The sequence below is a fragment of the Tenrec ecaudatus genome, chromosome 8, assembly GCF_050624435.1.
Source record: "Tenrec ecaudatus isolate mTenEca1 chromosome 8, mTenEca1.hap1, whole genome shotgun sequence".
NCBI lineage: Eukaryota > Metazoa > Chordata > Mammalia > Afrosoricida > Tenrecidae > Tenrec > Tenrec ecaudatus.
The window spans coordinates 68,607,699-68,624,269 of record NC_134537.1 but is presented as its reverse complement, the minus strand read 5'-3'; the positions used below and the strand labels follow the sequence as shown (position 1 = coordinate 68,624,269).

The 16,571-nt window shown below is 43.7% G+C and overlaps 1 protein-coding gene across 7 annotated transcripts in view; it reads right to left on the bottom strand.

The window, feature by feature from the left end:
* The window catches only part of ARHGEF10 (Rho guanine nucleotide exchange factor 10), a 202,501-nt gene that overhangs the window by 150,064 nt on the left and 35,866 nt on the right, over positions 1-16,571 (bottom strand). For all 7 annotated transcript variants that reach the window (XM_075556420.1, XM_075556416.1, XM_075556415.1 and 4 more), the window contains exon 2: positions 11,771-11,857. In XM_075556420.1, the coding sequence (XP_075412535.1) occupies positions 11,771-11,807 (37 nt within the window). In that variant the 5' untranslated portion in view covers positions 11,808-11,857. The remainder of the gene's footprint in view (positions 1-11,770; positions 11,858-16,571) is intronic.

Sequence of the window (16,571 nt, the reverse complement as noted above, 5' to 3'; positions counted from 1 at the left end):
CTCTTCTTAAAACTGACAAGTCACCCCAACTCCTATGGAAAGCTAAGCCGATTTATTTTCTGAGAGACCCTGCTCTTTCAAACATCACCCCTACTCCTTCAGCATCGAAATAGATTCAAGACTCTCCTTCAGCTACATCCTCTCCCTTCACCCTTTCCCAGCCCAAGGACACCAGACACACACTATCTTTGCCCAGTTACCTCCACATGGTATCTGCCATCAGCAAGGTTCACCAGGGTGGCCGAGGAACTCCCTTGCTGCAAAAGCCAATGGATAATTCTCAACCCAGTTCTTCAGGTTCACCTCTTGGTGAGATCTTGCTCTGGCATCTTTGACACTGTACTCCGTGACTTCCCTTCCATCTAACTGGCTGCCCGCTTTAGTCTCCTGTATTGGCCTCACCTTCTGCTTATTCCATAAAGATTATTTCTAATCTAGAAATTCATGCACGGCTTCATTCTTCATCTATATGAAACCCAATAAAAATCTTTAGTCCAGATAGCTCTCTGGGGCTTCCAACAGCTCACTAGACATCTCCACTCAATTGTTCAAGAAGTATCTCAAAATCAGCAGGCCCAAACGGAACTTCTATTTCCAAAGCAAACATCAGTTGCCATCGAGTCAATTCTAACTCATGGCAACTCTAAGTGTGTCAGAGGAAAGTCGGGCTCCATGGGGTTTAAGTGGGTGAATTTTCTACAGTAGATCACTTTTTCCTGATGGATCTCTGCCTGGAGTCTAACCATCAACCTTCAGGGTAGTAACTAAATATTTAATCATCTGTGCTATCACTCACTGCAACTGAGTTGCTTCCAAACCACAGAGCCCTGTAGAGAACGGGAGAAGTGCCCCTCTGGGCTCCCAACACTTTAATCTCTACAGGCCCAGACAGCCTCATCTCTCTCCCAAGGAGCGGCTGGTAGATTCGAACTGCTGGCCTTGTGGTTAGTGGCTCAGTACACAGCCTATTACGCCAGCAGGGCTCCAAAGATCCCAAACTGTCTTTCTATGTTTGTTTGGTTTTTTTGAGTAAAAAATGGCACCTCAACCATTTTAGTCAGATATCTTGGGACCACCCTAGATTCCTGCCTATTTTCCAGAGCACAAGAGTAACACATCACTAAAATCCATTTTCATTTTTTCCTTCCCTGTTGTTCTTCTCGATCACCCTCGCAGCTCCCTGTCAGTTGTGGAGTTGGCGCCAATTCCTAAGGCAGTGTGCATGACAGAACACAAGTCTGTTTCCTCCTGTGTCACCCTCATGGTCACTGGTGTGCTTGGGCCCGCTGCTGAGGGCTGTTAGTGTTAGCATCTCAGCTCTGCTTCCAACCTTAAACATTCCAATCTACAGCTACCCTAAGAAAACTGGTATCACAAACATGTCGATCTGGCTATTCTGTCTTCCTTTTTTAAAAGGTCTGCCTCAGAACAGATTTTAACCTGCTAATATAGCTTAAGGCTCTCTGCCAACCACTGAATTTCAACATAGCCATCCCCATTACCTTCCGGCTTCCAAAGCTGTGAACAGCCTTCAGCTCTTTAGACATGTTTTTGGAATTTGTTTTAGGGAACGCTTATCATCTGGATATGATAGTGTTCTCTGGTAATTAATTATCCTGGATCTTCCCTTCTTAACCCTTTAGATGCTTACTTTATGATCATTCTTGTCGATCAGACTGTAAGCTTCATAAAGCCAGAAGGATGTCTGTCTTTTTCATTAAGTTTTCTTCATGGTTTAACATACTACCTGACCCCCAGTGGTCCCAAAATAAATAATGCTGGCCACCTGAATTCAAGATTCCTCATCAACCTACTACTCCTTTTTGGGTACTCGAGTTCTTCAATGGAAAGGAAGAGGAAAGAGAGGAAGTAAAAAAAAAAAAAAAGGAAATGAAAGGATAGGGGCAAGCGAACGGAAGGACAATGTGACAGTTATGTTTATGTGCCAATCTGGTCAATACAAATGTGTGAAGGATCAGGTCACAGTTTGATTGGAGAACAAAGAGATAAATGGCTCTTCAAGGCCACCCCCCTCTCTCTGGTGATCAGAGTAAGCTGCTGCTTTAGCTAGTTCTCAGCCTCAACCTGTGAGCTACACTACCTGTGCTCCCAGCCAACCTGTGCATCCTGTCATTAGAGCTTGATGTTCCTGTGAGACCTGCTTCTCCAAATACATCGCTTGAGCTTGATGCTGGCGGATCCTATTGTCTTGCATTGCTTGTGTTCAATATCCCATCCAGGCCTGCTTCACTAAGTTCCGGGGCTACTGATTGTTGGTGACCCACTCTGCTGTTTGCTACCTGTGGGCAGACTCTGCTTGCCTTTCCCTAGGGAGGACTCCACTGTCTGCTTCCTTGACCTTGGACCCGGCTGCCCACGTGAGGTTGAAGGATTTCTAGCATATTAACTCTTTCATGGAAGTGAGTTGAACTGAAGCCTCTGTATTGGACTAATTAGCTGTTATGTTCCTTTTATATACACACACATGCATGAGTGTCCTGGTTTTGTTTCTCTAGAGAACCATGCCTAACACAGAAAGAGAAAAAATCTCCATGGACCCTTAGTCCCTAGTCCATTTCTGCTTCCAGCAGATATGAGGACCCAAAGCTCAGAGATCACAAAACTGACACCAGAACCCTGGAATTAGGCCTCCTTGGCTGTGGTCCCAGCACCTCCCCTAGTAGGAGAGAACTAGCTATACAGCTTTGGGCAGGAGAGCAAGGACAGCTGCCTACTCCTGGGTTGTCTTCACTCTGTGAGTCCAACCCTCCACAATTGCTAAAAATCTGTGACCACTTTTTGAAGCCATGTAACAAACAAGCACATCCAGGCAGAAGGCATAGCCATGTTTGTGCTCAGAGACAAGAACAAGCATTTTTGCTGTGGCTTTAAGACCATATTTTATTATAACCAGAAAGCTTCATTCAAGATAAGATTTTCTCATTTAAAATAAAAGCTACTTTAAAAATGCATTTTTTTAAAGGAGCATTAAAAAACACCAGGCTGAAAACATTTTCACTAACAAGAGGCCATTCATAACTACAATTCATTTTCTGTTCTCATCTTGGCTCTGATTTTCACTGTGGTTTGTCGCTGCATGTGCATCCCCCAGGAACAATTCCACGCAGTCAAAGGCCACCCCACCCCAACCCCACGGCAGATTGGCAGCTCTGTTTAAGTGTTCTATTTGTTACCAAACCGCCATTGCTGGCTGTTGCTCTCCCATTCTCCTTTGTCTGAGTTCACTATGAAATTTATCAGATATAGAATTAATTTATTTTTTCCCCTGAAAGCAATATTAACACTGCAAAAGTATTACTTTCTTTTTCCTGATGTAGTGGGTATTGAAATTTTTCTATTTACTATAGAAAGGCTTCATATTTTCTTGTGCAAAATGTTGATTCTAAAATATCATATTTTTACAATTCAGTTGCCAAAAGAAGCTTCAAGGAGAGGTAGGTTCAGTTAACTAATAAAAGGTAATGAATGGATGTAAAAGAACAACTACTCTATAAGCATATAACAATATAGTTGAAAGAATATTATATCACCAAGATGTAAAAACAATTCACTAAAAAACAAGGTATGAAAAACCATGCAGTAAAATGAAAAACACTTTTAAATAACCTTAAAAATAGGATATATATATTCACTAGGGGTGTGAGGGGCGATACTGGGAGGGTAGAGGGTGAGTGGATTGGAAAGAGGGAACTGATTACAAGGATCTACATGTGACCTCCTCCCTGGGGAACAGACAACTGAAAAGAGGTGAAGGGAGACATCGGACAGGGCAAGATATGAAAAAATAACAATTTATAAATTATCAAGGGCTCATGAGGGAGGGAGTAGCGGGGAGGGAGAGGAAAAAAAGAGGACTTGATGCAAAGGGCTTAAGTGGAGAGCAAATGCTTTGAAAATGATGAAGACAAAGAATGTACAGATGTATGTATGGATTGTGATAAGAGTTGTATGAGTCCCTAATAAAATGTTTAAATATATATATATATACATATATATACATATGTGCTTGACACAATGGATGTATGTCAGGATTGTGATAAGAATTGTATGAACCCCCAATAAAATTATTTTAAAAATAAAATACCTTAAAAACAAAACAAAAAAACCCCCGTATATTCAATTACTGCAATTATTTTAAAGAATAAATGTGGGTGCGGGGCAGGGAAGCAAACCAGGTGACAATCTAAAATACAAACATTAACTATGTTGCAGGGTTGATAATGGGCTGTAGAAATAAGAAAATGGGTGATCATCTCCCCTCTTTATTTTCAAGGGCATTTTTAAATGGAGATAGTTTTACTTTAACATTAGGAGAAACTGTAATTAAAACATCACTGAATCTTAAAAAGGCACCAGGGCATTATTCTCATTTTTTATTTTCATAAGAGTTAATTATCGAGAAAATCATGTAAGTTATTAATGCAATTTTTGAATGATTGGGTCATTATTTTTTAATTATATCTTAATGACACCATATTCTCCAGACTGTACATGAGAAGAATTCTCTGCAATTGCCCTCCGAAGCTCCCCAGGGGAAATGTTACAGTGGTAAACTCTAAATGGTAGAACATAGGTGCTTGTCACTTTGGTCTAGTCCAGAGTGAGTTCCCATGTAAGAAAATCTCTGTCTCAGTAACTCGGTCAAGGGTGTGAATCTACCCCAAGGACAGAACTGGTCACAGAGGCAGGACCTACAATATTTAAAGTCTGTCTCCTGATCTCAAACGAAGGCAGACAGAGCCAACCAAGCACTTGGCAGTAGAAGGAAACATATGAAAGGCAGGTAGGTGAGCACAAGCGAAATGCTGCCCTTGAGGGAACACTGAGATGAACTCCTTCCGATTCCTGCATCTGCTGGCGCTTGCTCGTGAGCTCTTTGAGTGCCCTCCCTGGGCACCATAGCAGCAAGTCCTCATTCTGGAGGGCCTGTCAATCACGGAGATAATTAATACAAGCACTATGATAAATTACTGTTTGGGGCATTTAACTTTCATTCACAAAATCAAGTGTCAAAAAAAAAAGGAAAACAAATCTCAATAAATTAAGACGGAATGGATGGGCATTTCTGTGTTTCATGGTGATGGTGTAGGTAAGGTGGCCACAAACTGACCTGTACACATATAGGTAGTTAATAAAGGGACCAGTGAATTTCTGTCTTCTTTGAGAACAGTAAATAAAATATGGCTATCCATAATACATATTTGCTATCCTAGTTTTATACAGTAGGGTTAGGAGTTGGGCTGCTGACCTCAAAGTTAGCAGTTCTAAACCACCACCCGCTCCTTGGGAGGAAGATGAGGCTTTCTAGTCCCGGAACATCCACAGGGACAGTTCTACCTTGTCCTACAGGGTCACCATGAGTCAGAATTGACTCAATGGCAGTGATAGATCACCCAAATTCTTTTAAATTTACATAGAGAAAGAGGTTCTTGGGTTTATTTTTATTTTGATGTATGTCCTAACCACTCCTAAGTACTGCAATTGCTTTGTCCCTTCTTATACTTGTATGTGTGTGAGGTGGGAAAGTCAGTGAGAAACTTCTCGTGCGATCGATCACCTCAGGAGAAACTCTCAGTCCCACCACTCTGTCTCCTTCAAACAGGAAAACACTGAAAATGGATGTTCATTTCTGTGAAATACTAAAGGAAAGAGAGAGAATCAGAAAGAAACTGATACAAGGGAGAGAAGCTGAAAAGGAAGGGAAAATAACTTTCTAAGGGGGTGGCTAGCTCCGCATGAGGTCCACAGTTAGAGCCTTTCTCCTGTGGCCTCTCCTTGCTCTGTATTAGACTACTGGGCTTCCACTTCGTGAATTAGGGGCCCAGAACAGGAAGGGCATCTCTGTCTGTTCTCTTTATACTTTGCCAAGTGCTCACTTACAAGCTCTGGTGGCATATTGGTTAAGCAGCTGGCTGCTAGCTGAAAGGTTGGAAGTAAGAATCTACCAGCAGCCCCATGGGATAAAGCCGTGGCAGTCTGCTTCTGTACAGAGTTGCGGCCGGGAACCCTGTGCGGCAGCTCCTCCCTGTCTTACAGGGTCAGCTTGATGGCGGCGAAGTGCTCTCCCGGTGGGGTGTACTTCCTACGGAGAAGAGATTGTGAGCGTGGGCTGATCTAATGGAGAACTTTAAATTAATTATACACTGGCCGCCCAAACAGCTGCGAGTCTGCATCCCAGCTATTGTTTGAAACCCACTGAAACAGGGAGCTTCTTCACTAACTTGAGCGGTGGGTCCAGACGCACATACGGCGTCTTGAGCAGGTCACTCAGACTCCACGTGGCACGGCCACGTGTAAGACCGACAGCATCTCACATAACACGGGTGAGTAGTAAAATATTCTCCTCTCCTTTTTTCCAAAGTTTCTATTCTTTTTTATTTTCTTCTCTTTATTTGCAAATAAAACAATCAAGTTCTGGCCTGGTAGATCCCTATTGCCAGCAATTCACACATAAATAAAACCTAGAAATTGCCTTAGAAACCTTCCAATCCAAAGCCCACGTGTCATGGCTAAAATGATGGGGGCCCAAGAGCTGCAGGGATCTGACCAAAGCCACCACGTAAAAGTAGAAACATGGGTAAACCACGTCTGCCAGCTCTTGGTACTCACTCAGTGTATTGACCTGACTGCGTCGCAGGTCCTCAGAACACCCTAAAATTTGATGCTTCCATCTTACTTCACAATGAAACACAGACTATGCAGGAGAATCTTTTAAGCATATATTCCTGGAATGGCCTCCCCTCACCACTAAAATTCATTAAGCTAGGTTAGTATACAGCTTGGTAACAGAAGTTTTCTAGTGGGAAATGACAGGTGTCACTGGGTTCCTTAGGAATGGCTTACAGCAGAGGGGAGAACCAGAGTCTTTGAGATCAACTGTCTCAAAAGTCCACACTCGCTGAGTCTCTGATGTAAAGGCCTTTGAAGCTGCATAAATTAACTGCCAGACCTTTCTGCTTAATTACCCTATGGTTTCTGCCCTCTCACAGCCTCCTATGTATCCAGTGGCCACTTACATTTGTGTAAAAGTGGTAAGGCAGAGGCATCTCTAACTGTACAGGGAAAGGAGACCCGTTGGTGCTGTCGGTGAGCGTTGAACCTGCCAGCTCCTCCACAGCAGAAAGATGAGGCTGTCTGCTACAGTAAATATTTACAGAGCCTTGGAAATCCTACTTATGGAGAGTCATAAGTCAGAATCAATTTGACAGCAGTGGGTTGAGTTAATTTCGCAAGAGGAAAGGAGAGCCAAGGTCAACAGTCCAGTGCTGATTCCTGAGCCAGAGGCCAGATATGTCTCCACCCTCCAAACTTTTCACCAATTCTAACACCAACCTTCCCTCTCAAAACATCCTCCATTCCTCTGCTGGGCCAATCATTCATTCCGATTGTCACCCAGGACTCACAGACAAGACTCGCGGCTGTGGGAATATTAGAGAAGCAGAAGGCAGCAATTCAGGATTAAAAACGAGATATCAAAGGACATAACTCTTGGATCAGGACAGCCTCGCCTCAGTAGTGCCTAAAGTCACTTCTCTCTGTGACCCTTGGCCTCCTCTCAACTTCTACCCTGCTCTGGCAAGTATTACAAAGGACTTTCAGGTCTATCAATAAATGCCTAGAGGCACCGACTCTGCTAATATGCCTGGGCCCCCAAATCACTCAGTTCTGGTGCCAAGTATAAGCAAACCTCCCTGACAGGAAGCCTCCTGCTCAAAGGTGATCACAGCAGTCTCACTCTGAGCTCCGAAGACCACCTTGGCATATCTTGCCAGTCTTCTGAAAGTCTCCTGGTTCTGCTGCTGCTGCTGTTTCTCCGCCAATACTCCTCCCTGTCTCTAGCATCACCAGTGTTACAATCTCCTGGGATGAGGAAGTTCTCAATACAGGTACACTGGGTCCAAAGGATATGCTCCATTCTGGGATCTTCTTTCTTGGAAGTTATAAGATCCCCTCTTAGACCTCGAGGAGTGGCAAGCTACCCGATCTCTCATTAGAGTTCCACACACCTTATCTGCATGGCCCCAATCCCAAAAGGGTGCCATACACCTTACTTACGTTATGAGCAGGTTAGCCAATCTAGCCTCTTCGGTAGGCCATAAGCATCTAACACCAGAGGGTCAGGAAAAAGAGGAAGATCATCAACAAGATGGATTGACACAGTAGCTGCTACAATGGTCTCACACAAAGCAACGACTAGGAGAATGGTGCGGGCCTGGGCAGTGTCTTGTTCTGTTATGCAGACGGTTGCCATGAGTCAGAACTGACTTGATACCCCTACCAACAACACCACAGCCCTCTGGTCTGCAGGGCCAGCTCCAATCCCAACTATGTGGGCACAACCTCTCCCAGCCTCCCCCCAGAAGAATTCACTTCAGAGGATAGCACTGAAGCTGCAGCTCAGGGAGAGTGGCACGTCTGATCAGCTCACACAAGAGCAAATGAAGGGGGAAGGAGAGAGAGTGGCATACATCCTGGCCCACCAAGCCTCAAAGACGATATTCCTGCTCAGAACAGCCAATGCACAGAGAGGACCATAGGGCCAGCCCCATTATGAGACAGGACATCCCTCACTGACCCATAGCGATACACAGGACACACTGGAGACACAGTGCAGGAATTGTGCCCAGTCTAACCCCACCACACTGGGACGAAACACTACCAGTGTGCAACACAGCGTCAAGGGGAGCAGAACGGGAAGTCCCCAAGGAATACCAAAAATAGACTTTGGGGCCAGGGCATTGCACCCTATCAGACTTGACTGGAAAACACTCCTAAAGGTCAACAAACAGACCTTTATCTATAGCCTTTCTTTTTTGTCATTTGTTGTTGGTGATTTGGTTTTTTTGTTTTCTTTTGTTGCTTTGTTTTGCTATGTCTTATTTTTGTGCTTATTATTGTCTCTGGACATCTATCTAGATCAGATAGACGGGATAAACAATCCTGAGGAGAAAACAATGGGAAAGATGGTTCTGGGGTGGGCAAGGGAGAGGGGGAAGCTGGGGAAAAGAAAGGGGGTGTTAACTAACCAAAGGACAAGGGAATAACAAGTGATTTAAAAATCGATGGCAAGGAGGGTATAGGATGCCTGGTAGAGCTTGATCAAGGGCAATGTAGCTGAGAGGAATTTCTGAAACCCAAATGACGGTTGAACATGATAGTGGGACAAGAGGAAAGTCAAAGGAAACAGAGGAAAGAATGAGGAGGCAAAGGACATTTATAGAGGTCTAAATACAGGCATATACCCATGTAAATATATTTATATATAACAACAGGGAAAGAGATCTATGCACATATATTTATATATTAAGTATTAAGGTAGCAGATGGGCACTGGGGCCTCTCTACTCAAGTACTCCCTCAACACAAAAGCACTTTGTTCTAATAACCCAGCATTCTGTGATGCTCACCTTCCTGACACGATCGCTGAAGACAAACTGGGTACATAAGCTAATGTGGTGAAGAAAGGTGATGGTGCCTGGCTATCAAAAGATATAGTGTCTGGGATCAAAAAGGCTTAAAGATAAACAAACAGTGATCTAGCTGAGAAGCAACAAAGTCCACATAGAAGTAGAACAACAGTCTGTGTGATCATGAGGTGTTGAAGGGATCAGTTATCAGACATCAAAGACCCAGAACAAATAAACATATCCATGTGAATGAGGGGGACTGCAGAGTGGAGACCCAAAGTCCATCTGTAGACAATTGGACATCCCCCTTACAGAAGGGTCACAAAGAAGAGACAAGCCAGTCAGAGTGTAGTCTAGCACCGATGAAACACTCAACTTTCCTCTAGGTCTTTAATGCCTCCTCCCCCCAACTATGATGACCCCAACTCAACCTTACAAATCCAGATAGACCAAAGAATGTACACTGCTACAGATAAGAGCTCGAAACACAGGGACCCCAGAACAGATGAACCCCTCAGGACCAATAATGAGAGTATGCATCCCAGGATGGTATGGGGAAGGTGGGGGGAACCAATCACAATAACGTACACATAACTCCCTCCCAGAAGGATGGACAACAGCAAAGTTGAGTAGGGAGACATCAGTCAGTATAAGTGGAAGACATGAAAAAATAATAACATAAAAATTATCAAGGGTTCATTCATGAGGGAGGGAGTGTGGGAGTGGGAGAGAAAAAATGAGGAGCTGATACCAAGGGCTCAAGTAGAAAGAAAATGGTTTGAAAATGATGATGGCAACAAATGTATAAATGTGCTTGACACAGAGATGTATGCATGGATTGTGATAAGAGCTGTATGAGCCCCCAATAAAATGATTTGTGATAAGAGCTCTATGAGCCCCCAATAAAATGATTTGTGATAAGAGCTGTATGAGCCCCCAATAAAATGACTTTAAAAACAAATACGCAGCCCTCTGGCCAGGGTTCCAAAGACCATAGCAAGAAGTGCCATGTTCAGTCTTCTGCATTTGCATGCCTAAATATGATTTAGCAGATACCATGGATTTGTGAGCTAGGTTTCCAAAGGCACTACAAAACTCTCAATAAAACCTAATGTGGAAAAATTGATTAGTTTCCACAAACTAAGCATAGGTTTGACAGTGTTTCCTGTCTCATTCTTTCAGCAGTGACTCGGCCATGGTAACGTAAGAATGCCAGGCCTCCTATAGCAGAAAGTTTAGTTTGTGGCTCCATGGTCTGTTTTTGACTTACTAGGCAGATGGATAGAGAAATCCAGGGCCTTTTCCCATGTGCATGACAGGAGAGGACAGATGGAGGAAAGGAACTGAGTCTCCAGCTGAACTCCCAGATATTTAGAGAGGCCTGTAGTTCGGTGTCTGAACATTATTATTGGATAAGCTTCTCTTTTTTTCTATGTTTGAAATGAACTTGTACGTTACTAAAGACTCCAAGTCCACTTCAGTTTTACTTTTCCTTCTTTTTCAGCCACTCAGACCAATATTTATTTCTGAGGGACAAGGAATCCAAAGGGGTAAGCTTCTTTCTAAACCTAAATTTCACCTCTAAAAAAAAAAAAAAAAAGAATGTCCTCCATTCTTTCAATACCTCCCACTTCCCACTTTAGTTCTGATTAACTGATTAAAATCACTCTAGTAATTAGCCTAAGTCACAAAATTGTATCTTCTGTGGGATTTCACAATTCTTATCTTTATCTTTCTATATCCTCAAATTTCTATGATAGCATACAACTGCTATGATTCTGTGGGGAAATAAATTGAAACCGCACCATTTTTATAATCATTAATCCAATAGAATTTGGCTACTGAAACAACACAAAACAAAAACGTGCATGAAGGAGAGCACGTAAGTAGAATGGAAGAGGCCCAGTGCGGGCTCTGGAAAGGGGCGAGGGGTACGGTGGGGACTGTGTAAGTGGGCAAGTTCACCATCATTTTACTGTCTGCGGTCAGAATCTTGCCAATCTCCCCGAGAAGTTTTCACCTCAAGTTATAGCCTAGTCACCAGCAATTTAGTGATTTCAAATATGGAGTCCTTCATGACAGCCGCATTTCACCATTATCCATTGAGATTAAAACCCACAGTCATCAAGTTGACACCAACTCCGAGTGGCCCCACAGGGCAGAGTAGAACTGCTCCTCAGGGTCTCCGAGACTGTGAATCTTTATTGAGACACATCACTTAAGCTTTCCCTCAAGGAGCGGCGTGTGGATTTAAACAACACAATCTGCTAAACCACCAGGCCTCCCTTTAGTTTTCCACGTGATTTGCGTTTTCCGTCAGGGATAAATAAACCTTTCCGTTACCTTCTGGTAGGTGAGGAGGCGGTTCTTGTTGGTCCATACTACCGCTTCCGAAACCTCGCCTCGGCGTTGTTAACTGAGAGATAACCCCTGCAGGAATAAAAAGACACAGTTCCATCACTGCCGCCCGGAGTCAGTCTGATAGCGTTCACATTCACTGAACCTCTAACGGACGCTCTGGAGATAACCCTGAGAAAGAGAACATGTAAACGTACAAACTCGCCACCTCTTAACTACAAATGCAATGTGTAAACCTTCCTTGCACTTCCACATCAAAAGCAAAACAAAAGAAGAGGGTTTTCGGAGTCCTCCTGATTTCACCCTCAATAGTAGCCAGACTTTATTGGCAATTTGACTTCACTGGCCAAACCCCTCCCAACCCAACACCCTCTCCATCCAAGGCTTCCCTTGTTGAATGCTAAGGAGAGAGATCCATCTTCGGACGTGTATGAGTCTACTATTTTTCTTCATCTTCCTTCCAGCCAACCTTCACTAGCTTTGAAGAAATACTCCCCCCCATTTTTCCCTCATCTATCTATGTGATAGATGGGATAGAGAATCCAGAGGAGAAGACAATGGGACCAATGGTTCCGGGGGACAAGGGAAAGAAGGGTGTGCGGGAATGGGAGGGGGTTGCCAACAAACCCAGGGACAAGGGAACAACAAGAAAAACTAAAATTGATGGTGAGGAGGGCATAGGATGCCTGGTGGGGTTCCATCAAGTGCAATGTAGCCGACAGGAAGTACAGGGAGCTGAATGAAGGTCAAACATGATAGTGGGACAGGAGGAAAGTAAAGGATAAAGAGGAAATAACTAGCAGGCAAAAGACATTTATAGAGGTATAAACACATGCATTCACATATGTAAATATATTAATATATAATAGCAGGTATATAGGTCTATGTACATATATAGATAGGTTGAGTATTAAGGTATCAGACAAACATTGAGCCTCTATTCAAGTTCTCCTTCAACTCAAGAACACTTTGTTCTAATAACCTGGCATTCTGTGATGCTCACTTTCCCAACACAATCGCTGAAGAGAAAATGGCTGCATACGAAAATGTGGTAAAGAAAACTGTTGGTGCCCAGCTATTACAAGACATAGCATCTGGGGTCTTAAAGGCTTGAAATTAAACAATTGGCCATCTAGCAGGGAGGCAACAAAGCCCACATGGAAGCAGCACACCAGCCTGTGTGATCATGATGTGTGGATGGGATCAGGTATCAGGCATCAGAAGGCCCAAAAAACAAACAACCATTTCGTTGTGAATGGAAGGAGTCTGAATGGAGACCCAAAGCCCATCTGTAGACAACTGGACATCCTCTCACAAGGAAGGGACGAGCCAGCAAGAGTACAGTATAGCACCAATGAAATATACAACATTCCTCTAGTTCTTTAATGCTTCCAACCCACCCCACCCCCACCCCCCACTATCATTACCCCAGTTCTACCTTACAAATCGGACTAGACCAGAGCATGTATACAGGTACAGATAAGAGCTGGAAACACAGGGAATCCAGGACAGATAAACCCCTCAGGACCAATCATGTGAGTAGTGATACCATGAGGGTAGAGAGAAGGTGGGGGGAGAAGGGGGAGAAAGGGGAGACTGATCAACAAACAACCCCCCACCTCCACCCCACCCAGGGGGACTAACAACAGAAACATGGGTGAAGGGAGACAATGGAGGGTGTAAAATGTGAAAATAAAAATAATTTATAAATTATAAAGGGTTCACGAGGGAAGGGGTAGGAGGGTGGGGGTGGAGGGGTGAAAAAGAGGAGCTGCTAAGAAGGGTTCAGGTAGAAAAAAATGTCTTGGAAATGATGATGGCAATATATGTACAAATATGTTTGATACAATTAATGTATACATTGTTATAAGGGCTGTAAGATCCCCCAATAAAATGATTTATTAAAATTTTAACAAAGAAACTGTTTGGATTAAAAGAACAAAATTGCTATTTTCTTATCCTTTTTTCTTTTTTTTTGTGAAATCCTATCATTCACTGAGTCTCTGAAATTTCCTGTTTTTCATTTCCTGTTTCCCTACATGCCAGCAGTCAAACCAAGCTGGACAGTAAGTGTTCTACCAGCTACACCGCCAGCAAGCCCCAAGGAGTTAGTGCGGGACCCCAATCGCTAAGGAGGTCTCGGGTAGGACACATGTCCCGATTTACCAGTGCTTAGACCATCAACCCCTGCCGTGGGTTCTTATCAGATGAAAAGCCAAAACGTGCCCACAGAACTCATCCCTTTGCAGAGGCAACTTCCCAGGTTCGTGAATGACCCAGGGAGCACTTGAGACGCCAGTACTCAGGCTCCGGGAAGAAGCTTTTGTTGTTTGTGCATTTTCGGTTTCTAAGAATTAAGAAAAATTATAATAGGATCATGTGGAATGACAAATCACTGGTAAGCGTCAACTGACTTTCCAGCACCTCATCCAAACACCACGAGGCCTGTCCACACCCAAGATCATCATTATCTTCTTGCTCTGGTCAAGACTGAAAAACATGACAGCATTCTGGCAGGCAAAGCTTCGACCTTATCTGCAATACACAGAGGACGCCGAGCAATCTGTCTGCGCAATGTGTATTTTAACCTAATGAACTGATTTGATTGCTTATGTGGGCACTTAACAGGAATGAAAAATAAAGCACACTCTCAAATTATGATCAGCTGGTACTATGCATGCCTCATCAGCCACTGAGCTAGGACAAAAGCCAAAAACCAAACTCACTGGCACATCAATGCCAACTCAGAGCAACGTTATAGGACAGCGCAGAGCTGTCCCTGTGGGTTTCTGAGACCGTAACTCTACAAGGGAATAAAAAACCTTGTCTTTCTCCTGAGGAGCAACTGGTGGTTTTGAACTTGAGACATTGTGGTTAACAGTGCAACAAATAACCACTATGCCTCCAGAGCTCCTCGGGTAGGACGAAGTAGGGTTTAATCTTCACCAATCTTAGGAGCCCATTGTCAAGAGAATATTCCAAGGCTTAGAAAGTTTAAGACACTTTCCCAGGTTTATAGTTACCTGGATGTTGCAAATGTGAACACACTTCCCGCAGCCAGTAGATAAACTAAAAGTATGAACCCACCCAGAAGTGCTTCAGAAGAAAGGTCAGGTGACCTCTTTACAGGAGAATCAACTATGGAAAGCCCTACTGAGCACAAGTCTACTCTGCCACACATGTAGGCAACTCCACAGTGGCTGGTTTATAATCTTGGCTAAAGGCAGCTGTCTAATGCTAGCACCTGAGTTTTTACTATGAGAGTGTGGCTCAGAGACTATGTGCACTGAACCTAGACACTGGACCTAGATTGCTGGTGTCAGAATCTCTGACGTCTCCTCTGAGACAGGGTCCAGGGACAGACTGCCCAGTAAGGAAGGTAAGCAGGCATGTTCTCAGGATACCAGAACAGGGCACACCACTTGTCTGAAGGAAAGACCTAGCTATAGATAGATGCCAAGGAGACAGGACACAAGGAAAAGGGTGGAAGGGGTAGTCAGGGCACCCAATGAAATAGATACCGTTTTATAACTGTTGTATATGATGGCAATTACATTTCCTTTCCATTTAGACCAACTGGGTATACCTTGAAGGAGCCCTGCAGGTGTAGTGTGTTACGTGTTAGGCTGCTTAACCACAAGCCAGGAGTTCTCAACCATCAGAAAGATGAGGCTTTCTTCTCCCATAAGCAGTTACAGCCTTGGAAACCCACAAAGCAGTCCTACCCTGCCCTGTAGAGTCATTAGTAGTCAGAATCGACTTGATGGTAGAGTCCATGGGTATAACTTCAACTTCAAAGTTAGCTTCTTCTCATCTACCACGTGAGAACGTGCTGACGGCACTACAGTCGTGTGCTTTGTGCTGTATCTGTGCAGAACAAACCTACACACGGCTTCAAAGCTGTGTTCAGACTGAGAGCCAGCCCCCTTTTATGTGTCACAGTGGGCTTTCACGTGCTTCCCCTGGAGGCTATCAGCAATAGTCCAATGAACACTGCCGATGCAGCATCAAAGGATGGAAAATGATTTAGCAACTTGTAAAATATTATTTCAAAACAAACAAAAAACCTCATGCATTTCTGCAAAAGCCTACCAACAAATATCATACAACAAAAGAAAGCACATAATTTCCAACTGTCTTCTACATTCCCACCTGCCGCTGAGCCCGGTGGCTCACAGAAAGCTACTCCTTGTGGTGCTACGGGCAACGTGAGCCCTAAGAAACGACCGCCGGAGAGAGATGATGCTTTCTGCTCCGGGGAAGATCGTGGGTTCGCTGTCCTGCGCTGGCTTGTGTGTTGCTACGATGCTGGCATGTGGCTGGTATTTCGAATGCCTACAGGGTCATGCAAAGCGAAGAGGTGTCAGGGGTTTTCAGCGGTTTTTGAGATGGGGTGCCTGGGGGTCTCTTTCTGGGATTTAGCCGAGTATGATGAAATGTATCATCTTTACAAATCAAGTATCACCATAAGGCTGCACTTTCCACTTGTGGCTCTTGAACATTGGAAGTGTGATTCGTCCGAATTGAGATGTGCTGTAAGTGTAAAATCAAATAGTAAAAATAATGAATACAAAGTATCTCGGTAATTCGTTTATATTGGTGACATGTTTTAAATAATATTTTGTTAACTTAGAATTAAATAAATTATAATATTAATCAAATAATTTTAGAAAGAAATAGCACTTAAAAGGCAAACCAAAAGGAACCAAACTCTGCATCAAGATGATACTAACTCACAGTGACCCTGAAGGACAGCGGTTCTCTACCATCCTAATGCTACGACCCT